Below are 14,655 nucleotides of genomic sequence, written 5' to 3' on the forward strand. Positions count from 1 at the left end.
TACTGGACGAGGGCAGGAGCAGACTCGATCGCGATGTGTGTGGATACTGGACGAGGGCAGGAGCAGACTCGATCGCGATGTGTGTGGATACTGGGCGAGGACAGGAGCAGACTCGATCGCGATGTGTGTGGATACTGGGCGAGGACAGGAGCAGACTCGATCGCGATGTGTGTGGATACTGGGCGAGGACAGGAGCAGACTCGATCGCAATGTGTGTGGATACTGGGCGAGGACAGGAGCAGACTCGATCGCAATGTGTGTGGATACTGGGCGAGGACAGGAGCAGACTCGATCGCAATGTGTGTGGATACTGGGCGAGGACAGGAGCAGACTCGATCGCGATGTGTGTGGATACTGGGCGAGGACAGGAGCAGACTCGATCGTGATGTGTGTGGATACTGGGCGAGGACAGGAGCAGACTCGATCGTGATGTGTGTGGATACTGGGCGAGGGCAGGAGCAGACTCGATCGCAATGCCACCCATGGTCACACAGCCTACCGATACCCGCTGTCCACACGGAGAATGACCACTTGGGTGACGAGGGCGGCGTGGACGTCCCGGCTGGAATCTGCCGACAGGAGAGGAAAGGGGTTTTTGTTGTTCAGTGTGTAATGTTACCAGTGCACAGCGCAGTGTGAACCGCAGAGAGCAGCTCAGATCTCAGCCTTGAATAAACTCAACAACTGAGCCTCCACAGCCCTCTGGGGCAGAGAATTCCAAAGATTCACTGCCCCAGAGTGAAGAAATTCCTCCTCACCTCAGTTTTAAATGGGTGGCCCCTTATTCTAAGATCATGCCCTCCAGTTCTAGTCTCCCCCATCAGTGGAAACATCCTCTCTGCATCCACCTTGTCAAGCACCCTCATAATCTTATACGTTTCAATAAGATCACTTCTCATTCTTCTGAACTCCAATGAGTAGAGACCTAACTTACTCAACATTTCCTCATAAGTCAACCCCCTCATCCCCGGAATCAACCTAGTGAACCTTCTCTGAACTGCCTCCAAAGCAGGTATATCTTTTTGTAAAAATAGAAACCAAAACTGCACGCAGTATTCCAGGTGTGGCCTCACCAATATCCTGGACATTTGTTAGTGCAGGTTAACAGCAGTATTTGATGAGCGATCATTGGGGCCACATGAACAGATGGAGTTTATCAGGATTATACAGTACCAGATATGCACTGAACAGACCCACAGCGAGTGCGGAGTAGACATCTTAGACTGGGTGTTGTGTAATGAGAGAGGATTAATTAGCAATCTCGTTGTGCGAGGCCCCTTGGGGAAGAGTGACCATAATATGGTGGAATTCTGCATTAGGATGGAGAATGAAACAGTTAATTCAGAGACCATGGTCCAGAACTTAAAGAAGGGTAACTTTGAAGGTATGAGGCGTGAATTGGCTAGGATAGATTGGCGAATGATACTGAAGGGGTTGACTGTGGATGGGCAATGGCAGACATTTAGAGACCGCATGGATGAACTACAATAATTGTACATTCCTGTCTGTCGTAAAAATAAAAAAGGGAAGGTGGCTCAACCGTGGCTATCAAGGGAAATCAGGGATAGCATTAAAGCCAAGGAAGTGGCATACAAATTGGCCAGAAATAGCAGCGAACCCGGGGACTGGGAGAAATTTAGAACTCAGCAGAGGAGGACAAAGGGTTTGATTAGGGCAGGGAAAATGGAGTACGAGAAGAAGCTTGCAGGGAAGATTAAGACGGATTGCAAAAGTTTCTATAGATATGTAAAGAGAAAAAGGTTAGTAAAGACAAACGTAGGTCCCCTGCAGTCAGAATCAGGAGAAGTCATAACGGGGAACAAAGAAATGGCGGACCAATTGAACAAGTACTTTGCTTCGGTATTCACTGAGGAGGACACAAACAACCTTCCGGATATAAAAGGGGTCGGAGGGTCTAGTAAGGAGGAGGAACTGAGGGAAATCCTTATTAGTCGGGAAATTGTGTTGGGGAAATTGATGGGATTGAAGGCCGATAAATCCCCAGGGCCTGATGGACTGCATCCCAGAGTACTTAAGGAGGTGGCCTTGGAAATAGTGGATGCATTGACAGTCATTTTCCAACATTCCATTGACTCTGGATCAGTTCCTATGGAGTGGAGGGTAGCCAATGTAACCCCACTTTTTAAAAAAGGAGGGAGAGAGAAAACAGGGAATTACAGACCGGTCAGCCTGACATCGGTAGTGGGTAAAATGATGGAATCAATTATTAAGGATGTCATAGCAGTGCATTTGGAAAGAGGTAATATGATAGGTCCAAGTCAGCATGGATTTGTGAAAGGGAAATCATGCTTGACAAATCTTCTGGAATTTTTTGAGGATGTTTCCAGTAGAGTGGACAAGGGAGAACCAGTTGATGTGGTATATTTGGACTTTCAGAAGGCTTTCGACAAGGTCCCACACAAGAGATTAATGTGCAAAGTTAAAGCACATGGGATTGGGGGTAGTGTGCTGACATGGATTGAGAACTGGTTGTCAGACAGGAAGCAAAGAGTAGGAGTAAATGAGGACTTTTCAGAATGGCAGGCAGTGACTAGTGGGGTACCGCAAGGTTCTGTGCTGGGGCCCCAGCTGTTTACACTGTACATTAATGATTTAGACGACGGGATTAAATGTAGTATCTCCAAATTTGCGGATGACACTAAGTTGGGTGGCAGTGTGAGCTGCAAGGAGGATTCTATGAGGCTGCAGAGCGACTTGGATAGGTTAGGTGAGTGGGCAAATGCATGGCAGATGAAGTATAATGTGGATAAATGTGAGGTTATCCACTTTGGTGGTAAAAAGAGAGAGACAGACTATTATCTGAATGGTGACATATTAGGAAAAGGGCAGGTGCAAAGAGACCTGGGTGTCATGTTACATCAGTCATTGAAGGTTGGCATGCAGGTACAGCAGACGGTTAAGAAAGCAAATGGCATGTTGGCCTTCATAGCGAGGGGATTTGAGTACAAGGGCAGGGAGGTGTTGCTACAATTGTACAGGGCCTTGGTGAGGCCACACCTGGAGTATTGTGTACAGTTTTGGTCTCCTAACCTGAGGAAGGACATTCTTGCTATTGAGGGAGTGCAGCGAAGGTTCACCAGACTGATTCCCGGGATGGCGGGACTGACCTATCAAGAAAGACTGGATCAACTGGGCTTGTATTCACTGGAGTTCAGAAGAATGAGAGGGGACCTCATAGAAACGTTTAAAATTCTGACGGGGTTAGACAGGTTAGATGCAGGAAGAATGTTCCCAATGTTGGGGAAGTCCAGAACCAGGGGACACAGTCTAAGGATAAGGGGGAAGCCATTTAGGACCGAGATGAGGAGGAATTTTTTCACCCAGAGAGTGGTGAACCTGTGGAATTCTCTACCACAGAAAGTTGTTGAGGCCAATTCACTAAATATATTCAAAAAGGAGTTAGATGAAGTCCTTACTACTAGGGGAATCAAGGGGTATGGTGAGAAAGCAGGAATGGGGTACTGAAGTTGCATGTTCAGCCATGAACTCATTGAATGGCGGTGCAGGCGAGAAGGGCCGAATGGCCTACTCCTGCACCTATTTTCTATGTTTCTATGTTTCTATGACACTGAGCAGGTACGGGTTATCAGCAATCTGCACTGCCACTGCTGCTGGTGAGTACGTGTATTGAAGCAGATTCTGATTTCCCCCGGATGTTCGCCTCACTGACTCCAGGAAAGGAAAGACTGTGCATTACGTCATGTGAAAATAACTGAGGATCTATTGCTGCCATTAGATACGGGAGCTGTCGGCTCGGTGTGAGTGACAGTGGGACAGCTCCGTGCATTCTGCGAGCGCTGGCATTATATTTCGTGTAATGGGAGCCTGCCGCCCAGCTGGGACCAAGCATTTACTCCCCAACCAGCACAGGGAAGGACGGCACACAATTTCTCGGCTTCTCGCCATCCTCTCGGGAGTGGGGACTGTTTTTGTCAATGAAGAATGAAGATATAGATCAATCATCATCATCATCATAGGCAGTCCCTCGGAATCGAGGAATACTTGCTTCCGCTCTAAAACTGAGTTCTTAGGTGGCTGAACAGTCCAATACGAGAGCAACAGTCCCCGTCACAGGTGGGACAGATAGTCGTTGAGGGTAAGGGAGGGTGGGACTGGTTTGCCGCACGCTCTTTCCGCTGCCTGCGCTTGATTTCTGCATGCTCTCGGCGCCGAGACTTGAGGAGCTCAGCGTCCTCCCGGATGCACTTCCTCCACTTAGGGCGGTCTTTGGCCAGCCCAGGTGTCAGTAGGGATGTTGCACTTTATCAGGGAGGCTTTGGGGAAGATATAGATCAAACTAGAATAGTGACTACCGGGTTTCAGATATAGCTGATACGATTTGCTCTAAAATTGGCTTTATAATCCCTTCTGTTGAAATCATTGGTGAGCAGAACTGGTTGGAGCAGAAATGTATTGATGGGTGTTGTTTAAACTCCTGATGACAACAGCCAGCTTTCGAACTGCTCCTTCGTTTATAAGCTCACTGATCACCAGCAGCAGGTACACGTCTATAAACATGTACTGGACCCAAAAAGGGACTGGGCTTCAGATCTGAGCTGCTCTCTGTGGGTCATATTGTGCTGTATGCTGGGAACATGGACTACTTCAAACAACACCTGCTCAGTGGCTGCTCCGCATTTGCTGTGTGGCTGTTCAGTGCACAGCTGATACCGTTTAACTATCACTGTATAATCCTGATAAACTCGAGCTGTTCACTGTGTGGTCCCAATGATCGGCTCATCAAATACTCCTGTTAACCTGCACCAATAAACGTCCAGTGTACATACCTGATTCAGTGTACATAAAAGATTCTGAGGGGGCTTGACAGGGTAGATACTGAGAGGTTGTTTCCCCTGGCTGGAAAGTGTAGGATTAGGGGGCAGAGTCTCAGGATAAAGGGGCAGCCATTTAGGATTGAGATGAGGAGAAATGTCTTCACTCAGAAGGTAGTGAATCTTTGGAATTCTCTGCCCCAAAGGGCTGTGGATGTTCAGTCATTGAGTTTATTCAAGGCTGAGATTGATAGATTTTTGGACACTGAGGGAATCAAGGGATATAGGGATAGGTCAGGAAAGTGGAGTTGAGGTTGAAAATCAGCCGTGATCTTATTGAATGGCAGAGCGGGGCTCAAGTGGCCGTATAGCCTACTCCTGCTTCTTATGTTCTTATGATACGCTTTACCTGTTCAGCATACATTCTGACAGTCTGATCTGATCGAAGTTATCAAGATTAAAGGGGAGCAGCTAGTGTAGCTAAAGAGAAACTATTTCCACTGGCTGAGGAGTCTCGGACTAGAAGGCACAGTCTAAATATGAGAGCCAGGTCTTTCAGGAGAGAAGTTAGGAAACACTTCTATACGCAAATGGTGACAGAAGTTTGGAACTCTCTTCCGCAAACTGCAGTTGATGCTAGATCAATTGTTCATTTTAAATCTGGGATTGATAGATTTTTATTAACTGAAGGGATTAAGGGATATGGGGCAAAGGCAGGTATATGGAGTTAGGCCACAGATCAGCCATGATCTCATTGAAAGGCAGAACAGGCTGGATGGATTAAATGGCCTCAATGGCCTCCTCCTGTTCCTGTGTGTGCTCAGTGTATACCATGACAGCCAGGACACTGAGGAGAACTCCCTTGCTCTTTTTTAAAGTAGTGGCATAGGATGTTTTACATCCACTTGAGGGAGCAGACAAAGCCTCGGTTTAATTCTCATCTGAAAGACGGCTCCTCCGACAGCGCAGTGCTCCCTCAGCACCCCACTGGAGTGCCGGTCTAGATAGAGTGCTCAGGTCTCTGGAGTGGGACTTGAACCCACAACCTTGTGACTCAGAGGCGAGAGGGCTATCCACTGATCTACTTGGACAAATTAATGGATGGTGACCGGTATCCGTGGATTGGTACCCCAGCAGGAATCAGCACCATCATGGAGCTGATCAAGAGGGAATAAAACAGGGGGAGATGACAGGAGAAGGCACAACCTCCTCAAACATCAAATGTCTGGAAACGCTTCGATAAACCCTTTGCTAACGACGAGACCTATTTCAATTATCCAGCTGCACACCTGCCCCCGCACTGTTTCTGCCCCCATCAGTGGCTCCGGCCCGCACTGATCCCTGTGTCAGTGTGAACACTTAAAACCAGGAAACACATCATCACTGCCATCTTCCGCTGGTGAGCCGCTGATTTACTGGAAGCTCCTACGGCAGAGAAATGCTCAATTGAGGCCACGGTCGTGCTGCAGGAGAAAATACAGAGATGCATTTCACAGCGAGAGCTCGCCATTAACCCTTTCTCTGCTGGGCCCTCCTCACTGTTGGTGGCCCTGGGTTCTGGCCTTCGTTACTTTTGATTTCGTCCATTAACGGACGAAAATTATTTCACTTTCATGACTGTAGAGTGTTGTGAATGAAACGGAAGAGACTCAATGAGGGTCATTCATTTAGAGGCAAGTGCAACTTTCTGTGAGCTTTGATTGGCAGGTCAAGGTGCTGAGTGACATCATTCTTCCAGGTGCACTGGTCAAAAACAGATACAGGTCGAGATGCACAGCGATGGGGCACAGGCACATCAACACACACACACACACACACACACACACACACACACACACACACACAGATACAAACATGCACACACATATACACAGACACACAAACAAATATGTGAACACACATACAGCCATACCCTACATACATATACAAAAACATGAAAATACATGCAAATCCTCTCCATATACAAAGTGTGTTTATGTTCAAACACACGAATACAGATGCAAATGCATTCACAAGCAAGCACATAAATGAGTCCATAGATACAAACACATACAGACACACATCTTGATAGTCAGCCACACATTCCGACAGATGCACACCTACAATATGCACCTTCACATACAGATCCACACTCATACATAGGTACAAACACGGGGGTGGGGAATTACAGAAACCTAGCCACAGAAACACAGCCCGACACCCACAGGCTGAAGTGGCTGAAGCTTGTTCTAGACTTGGCTGGAATGGGAACACGCAGGCTGAGTGACTGCAGACAAGAGGATGTGGGCCAACACACTCCAGCTTAACAGCAGCAATTAGTTACTCGCTGTAATTACATTTTAATCTCTAGCTCTGAAAAATCTGCTGGAATTCTGTCGCATTTGGAAATGGACATTTAAAATGCCGAGCTACAGGAATATCCACAGGCATAAATACATCACCCACCCTGGCACAAATTCCTCTTCATTATGTACTGTACGCAGTAGCAAATCAATAGATTTGCAGCTTGAGTAGCCAAAAGGCTCCAGATCAGGCCAGGGCACGTAAAAAGAACTTGTGTGTCAGTCCAGCCCAGCTTTCGGTGTGGTTATAGAAAGGGGGCTGGTCCCACAGGACCGGAGGAAGGAGGAGACCAACAGACCTCTCCGAACATGCAGTAACGGGCGCTCCATGCCAATCCCCAATACCCACAGCTCAAGCTTAACCTGGAACAATTAAGGAGCAGGACAGGCCGACATAGGGAAGCAAAAACAATGAAGAAAAATCACAAAGGCTGAAAATCAGGAAAGAGATGGGGAATGTCAGTTACTGACTGATCGAGAGACGATGAATTGAGTTCCTGAGGGTGGCAATCAAGCGTCAGGCGCAAAAACGTTAACCTATTTTTCTCTTTCATAGCTTCTTCAATCTCCGGCACGTTTCCAGCATTTGTTCTTCTGATTTTAAATAGGACTAGAGGTTGACAGCAGCACACACAAAGGGACAATTCACTCCTTGCAAACCACACTGCAGCACATCAGAACCATCATTAAATGAGGAGAGAGAGCAAGAGAGGCAAGGTTTACGGCAGGTATCAAACAACACACAATCACACACCTATCTCCACACACACACCCACACATCTATCTCCACACACACACCCACACATCTATCTCCACACACACACCCACACATCTATCCTTCTTCCCTCTTCTTCTTCGCAGTCCCCCGGAGTCGAGGGTGACTTGCTTCCAAACTAAAATGAGTTCTGTGATTGATAAGACCAATGTGCGCCTGATGTTCCAGGTCCTGAACTTCATTTTAAAGGGTGGAAGATGCCTGTGCGTGAATTCTTTTAACGTGGGGTGGCTATTGCACACTAGCTATCACATGGGCTTGACAGAGCAAGGTCTTGGTCCAATGGCAAGGGGATCCAAGACGATTGGAGACTAGGCTCTGCTGTATGGGCCTAGTACACACACAAACACACACATATTCCTACTGACCTGCTCCCTCCCTCCCTCCCTCGGGTCCTCTCTCCCTGGTTTTCAGAGACCACAACGTAGGTGAGCGCGGTGATCTTGGAGCAGTTTGCGAATATGTCCATAAAATACTGGCACTATACCCCGAGCCCCCTGGCTTCAGTGCGCTGCTCTCCCACATTTTTCCGTTCTCTCTCTCCAGCCGCTCATGCTTTGGTCATTGGTTCTTTGCTAGTGACCACGCGTATTCTGACCTCATATCTCGACCTCGATGCTGGCCTTGGCTTCTCTGCTGGCCCATGCTGTACCTTCTCTGGGACCCGATCTCTCTGCTGGCCCGTGCTGTACCTTCCCTGTGTCCCGACCTCCCTGCTGGCCCATGCTGTACCTTCCCTGAGTCCCTGGTTATAAAAGGCTGTTCTGTACTGAGTGTGCCACTGTCACCTTATCAACAGAAAACAGTCAAAATCTATACTTTTGACATCTAGACCCTGACTGTTCTGGATCCTTGTGTGCAGTTGTAGGTGGCAGCAGAAAGAGAGTTATTTCCGGTTCGCCCTCCACTTGGGACAGCTAAAGCTGTTAAAGAGGGAAAGCAGTGCTGGGAGGTCAGCAGTCACTCCTTAAGTGCAATTTCATAGAGCTCCAAGATCAATATAAAAGTGCTTTACATGGTTAGCTGGATTTTCATATACTACACCGACCCAAATGGAGAGCAGTGTGAATCGTAGTATCTTGTTTCATCATGTATAAAATTCATTAACTGACTGTGCACTAAAAGGCTGTCTCCTTTTCTTAATGCCCTGAAACAATATCCACGCACACCTACCACCTACACACACACACACACACACACACCTACACCCCTACACACACGCACACCCCTACACACACTCATCATAAGCAGTCCCTCGGAAACGAGGAAGACTTGCTTTCACTCCTGAAGTGAGTTATTTGATGGCATAACCACAGACTTTATCACAGGTGGGACAGATAGTCATTGAGGGTGGGACAGGTTTGCCGCACGCTCTTTCCGCTGCCTGTGCTTGATTTCTGCATGCTCTCGGCGTTGAGACTAGAGGTGCTCAGCACCCTCCCGGATACACTTCCTCCACTTAGGGCGGTCTTTGGCCAGGGACTCCCAGGTGTCGGTGGGGATGTCGCACTTTATCAGGGAGGCTTTAAGGGTGTCCTTGTAACGTTTCCGCTGCCCACCTTTGGCTCGTTTGCTGTGAAGGAGTTCCGAAAGGAGCACTTGCTTTGGGAGTCTCGTGTCTCGCATGTGAGCTATGTGGTCTGCCAGTAGAGCTGATCGAGTGTGGTCAGTGCTTCAATGCTGGGGATGTTAGCCTGAATGAAGGACACTGATGTTGGTGAATCTGTCCTCCCAAGGGATTTGTAGGATCTTGCGCAGACATCTATCCACACACGCACACACAAGCGCACCCCCCCAACCCCCCCATCCCCACACGCGCATCCCCCCCCGCCATCCACACACGCGCACCCCCCTCCCCATCCACACACGCGCACCCCCTCCCATCCACACACGCGCACCCCCCCCATCCACACACGCGCACCCACCCCCCTCCATCCACACACGCGCACCCACCCCCCTCCATCCACACACGCGCACACCCCCCCCATCCACACACGCGCACACCCCCCCCATCCACACACGCGCACACCCCCCCCATCCACACACGCGCACACCCCCCCCATCCACACACGCGCACACCCCCCCCATCCACACATGCGCACACCCCCCCCATCCACACGCGCACAACCTCCCCCTCCCCATCCCCAGACACGCACGCACACGCAGCTCCCTATCCCCAGACACGCACGCACACGCAGCTCCCTATCCCCAGACACGCACACACAGCCCCCTATCCCCAGACACACACACGCACACCCCTATCCCCACACACACGCACACCCCTATCCCCACACTTTCAATCACACCTATCTACAACAACAACCTGTATTGATATAGTGCCTTTAACTTATTAAAATGCCCCAAGGCACTTCACAGAAAACCTCACAGACATGTAATCCGACTCAGAGGGGAGATGAGGAGAAATGTTTACATTCAGAGAGTTTGAGATCTTGAACGCTCTACCTGAAAAGGGAGTTAGACGTGGCACTGAGCACAACTGCTCTTTCCAAGAGCCAGCACAGGTACAACGGGCCGGATGGGCTTTTGTGCTGTAAGTTTCTATGATTATTTGATCTCCCTCTCTCGCTCACGCACATATATAAAGTCTCAAGGAGCAGTAAGATTTAGGGGTCCATGTAGGGGTCACTAAAAGCTAGTGGAAAGTGTAAAAGATAATTAAAAAAGCGAATGGAATGTTGTCCTTTATCTCCAGGGGACTGGAATACAAAGTTATGCTACAGCTTCATAAAGCTCTGGTTAGCCCCCATCTGGATAACTGGGTTCATTCTGGGCCCCACCCCTCAGGAAGGACATATTGGCCTTGGAGGGAGTGCTGTGCAGATTCACCAGAATGATACCAGTGCTAAAAGGGTTACATTATGAGGTCAGGTTGCATAGACTAGGCTTGTATTCTGCTGAGTATAGAAGCATAAGGGGTGATCTAACTGAGGAATTTACCATGATTGAAGGAGTTGATAGGGTAGATAGAGAGAAAATATTTCCTCTTGAAAGGAGTTCAGAACAAAGGGGGCGTAACCTAAAAATCAGAGCTAGGCTGTTCAGGGATGATGTCAGAAAGTATTTCTTCACACAAAGGGTAGTGGAAATCTGGAAAACTCTCCCCAAAAGCTGTTGAAGCTGAAGGTAAATTGCAAATTTCAAAACTGATAGATAGATTTTTGTTAGGTAAGCATATTAAAGGGATATGGAGCAAAGCTATGATCTAAGTGAATGGCAGAACAGGCTCGAGAAGCTGAATGGCCTCCTCCTGTTGCTATGTTCCTGTAACAATTACTTGCATTTATATATCACCTTTCACATAGTAAAACATCCCAAGGCACTTCACTGTTATCAAACAAAATTTGACACCGAGCCACACACCTATTGACACGTCATCCCACCGAGTTATTAGGGCAGATGACCAAAAGCTTGGTCAAAGAGGTAGGCTTTAAGGGGCATCTTAAAAAGGAAGAGACGGAGGGTTTATGGAGGGAATTCCAGAGCTTAAGGCCTAGGCAGCAGAAATCACGGCTGCCCATGGTGGCCGATTAAAATCAGGGATGCTCAGGAGGCCAGAATTGGAGGAGAGCAGATATCTCCCGGGGAGGGGAGGGGAGGGGAGGGGGGGGGGGGCGTTGTGGGGCCAGAGGAGATTACAGAGATAGGGAGGGGCGAGACCATAGAGAGATTTGAAAACAAGGATGAGAATTTTTTAAATCGAGGCATTGCTCAACCGGGAGCCAATGTCCGTCAGGGAGCACACACTGAAGCATACGCACACACACAATCTCACAGACATACGTCCCCACTCAGAGTCTCTCTCACACACACCACACCACACAACACAGAATTTCACTAAGATACAATCCCACTCAAAAGCATCAGCGAGTCCTGTGCGTGGCAGGAACCCAATCGGAAATCAGCAGCAGTCTGAGCATAAGAGCCAGGGGACTTCCCCAGAGAGCATCAGCACCTTCACCAAAAACAGCACTAGGAAGAAAATATATCACCAGGTTGTCTTCTAAGCCACTCTGCTGCCTTTGGAGGAAAGGGGACCATGTCCGGGGTGGGGTGGTTGGCGAGTGTCTCCGTGACACGCAGGAGGTGAGAGATGGTCCCTTACCTGGCACTGTGTTGGAGGGGGGGTGGGGGGAGAGCGTCTCCGTGACACGCAGGAGGCGAGAGATGGTCCCTTACCTGGCACTGTGTTGGAGGGGGGGTGGGGGGAGAGCGTCTCCGTGACACGCAGGAGGAGAGAGATGGTCCCTTACCTGGTACCGTGGTGCTGCTGGTACTAGCCTCGGTCTGCGACAGATACTCTCCGAAAGCTCGTGCTGCTCTTCATATTCGAATCCGCAGCAGGACAGCAAGGCAGGGAGAGACAAGGAGATAAATGTGAGGGATACAAATCTCACAACTGCACAAAGCCCCCAACCCCACAGTGACCAATTCATTCAAGTGCTTAAAAGGGGTGGGAATGATAAATTGACACTGAAATACAAACGGGGTCACCTCGCCTGCAGCTGCAAGGAGACAAGTGAATGAGCGTTTCCTAAACAATCAATCACTTCCAGTAAAACCAGCATTGTAAATATCATTCCATTACAGTCAATACCCATTACCAAACAATCAAGTGTATTTACTGTTTACACATTTCCAATTCTGACAAAGGGTCATCGACCCGAAGGGTTAACTCTGTTTCCTCTCTACAGATGCTGCGTGAACCGCTGAGATTTCCAGCATTTTCTGTTTTTATTCCAATTGTTGCATCTTTAAGTGTTTCATTAAAAAAAAAGTGATGGATGTAGTTCTGCTCACTTGCTGGGTGGTGTAAACGAGGGAACCTCTAACTTAGTGTGCTGTGGAAGAGAGAGACAAGACAGAGAGAGACAAGTAGAGTGGAAAGAAACCACACAGACAGGCAGCAGAAATAAGAGCAAAATAGTAGAGGAAGAGAACAGAAAAAGCAGTAAGCTAGAAATGACTGGTTGTGATGTTAGCGTACGAATGCTGCGCACATCATGGAGCACTCCACTCTGCTATTTTAGCTGATTTATTTTAAATGGGCCAACACCTCCCTTTAAACCGTGGATACAGGAATGTTCTACAAGCCCTCAAGTGCTGTCAGGCTGATAGTGCGAAGTGTCATTTACAGGGTAGGGAGAGGAGTAAGAGGGGCAATAGAACAAAGAAACATGAGGGACACAGGGTGGGCAGAACAGAGAGATTAAATTGTAGAGGAAGAGGCAACAGAAACGAAAGACTAGGGACTAACAAAGCGAGACAACACAAAGATAAATAACAGAACAGACCGAAAGAGACAACAGTAGAAGAGAAACCGAAATAAGGCACAAATACTCACTGGAGACTTAGACAGAGAGAGAAGGATACAACAGGGAGAGCGATGGAAGAGCAACAATACAGGGATAGGAAGAGAAAGGAACCCCAAGAGACAATTCCAGAGGTTGGAAGACCCAGGGGAGGGAGGAGGAGAGAGAGAGAGAGAATCAGCCCCACACACCTTTACAATGAGCTGCACAGAACCAGCAATAAACAGAATGAATGATCACTCGCCCTCTGCCATGACTGAAGCATGGCTTCCCAGGGCAGGGGCTTTGATACCAAGTCAATGAGGTTTGATTTTCTCTTCTTAAACAGGAGCGAGCAAACTTTCGTCACATCAACTTTGGCAAGTAAGGGGAAAAATAAATCTCATTGCTTTCGGTGTCCGTATCAAAGACAACCGCCGCTTAAAGGGGACTGAGATGTAACTTGGCGAAGCCATGCAGCAGGACTGGGTGCAACATTGCACATCTCTATCACATTGCAGAGTGGGTGCTGTAAAGCTGGCTCTACCTGTGCCCAGCTCCCGAACCCGCTGCCACTTACCTAACCTTGCATTCAGCCGAGGAGATGGCATCGCTCCGCAGGGTTTTCCGCTTGGAAACAGCGCTGCCCATCCTGGATCCGGGGCTGGAGAATGGGACTCATCGCAGTGACAGGGCGGCCGGGGCTGAGCCCAGGGCCATGCCGCGCCGTGCCAGGCTCCGGGAGCTGGGTGCCGCCTGCAGGTCCTGCCCGCCGCCCATGCTCCGCTCCGCCGCTCCGGGGACACCGCCCAGCACGGCCACACACCGCCTCTGCCGCCTTGTTCTGGACCCGGGAGCTGCCAGGGAGAGGCTCAGCGGGAGGGGCGACCGCCACATATGGGCAGGGGAGGGGGCAAGCCGCAGTGACGCGGTCCCGATCCTCCTCCGGGGGGAGGAGATATCAGCACAGGGGCAGATAGAGGGAAAGGGGGAGAGGGAGGGAGGGATAGGATAGAATAGAATAGAGAGAGTGGGAGAGAGAGGGATAGGATAGGATACAGAGAGAGAGGGAGGGGGAGAGAGGGAGGGAGAGAAGGATATGATAGGATAGGATAGGATACAGAGAGGGGGAGGGAGAGAAGGATAGGATAGGATAGAGAGAGAGGGAAAGTATACAGAGAGGGGGAGAGGAGGGGATAGGATAGAGAATAGAGAGAGAGAGTGGGAGGATAGAGAGAGAGAGGGGGGATAGAGGTAGAGGGGAAGAGAGAGAGAGAGCAATAGAGGTAGAGGGGAAGAGAGAGAGGGATAGAGATAGAGGGGAAGAGAGAGAGAGGGACAGGATAGGATAGAGAGAGTGGGAGAGAGAGAGTTAGGATAGGATACAGAGAGGTCGAGGGGGATAGAGAGATAGGATGGGAGAGAGAGGGATAGGA

The 14,655-nt window shown here is 49.1% G+C and overlaps 1 protein-coding gene across 1 annotated transcript in view; it reads right to left on the reverse strand.

The window, feature by feature from the left end:
- nsmfb (NMDA receptor synaptonuclear signaling and neuronal migration factor b) overlaps positions 1-14,045 on the reverse strand; it is a 98,952-nt gene extending 84,907 nt beyond the window's left edge. The window contains 2 exon segments of the mRNA XM_070862860.1: positions 12,182-12,249; positions 13,800-14,045. Of these exon segments, the coding sequence (XP_070718961.1) occupies positions 12,182-12,249; positions 13,800-13,870 (139 nt within the window). The 5' untranslated portion in view covers positions 13,871-14,045.
- Between the last annotated feature and the right edge of the window lie 610 nt (positions 14,046-14,655).

This window comes from Pristiophorus japonicus, chromosome 20 (genome assembly GCF_044704955.1).
Source record: "Pristiophorus japonicus isolate sPriJap1 chromosome 20, sPriJap1.hap1, whole genome shotgun sequence".
Classification (NCBI taxonomy): Eukaryota; Metazoa; Chordata; class Chondrichthyes; family Pristiophoridae; genus Pristiophorus; species Pristiophorus japonicus.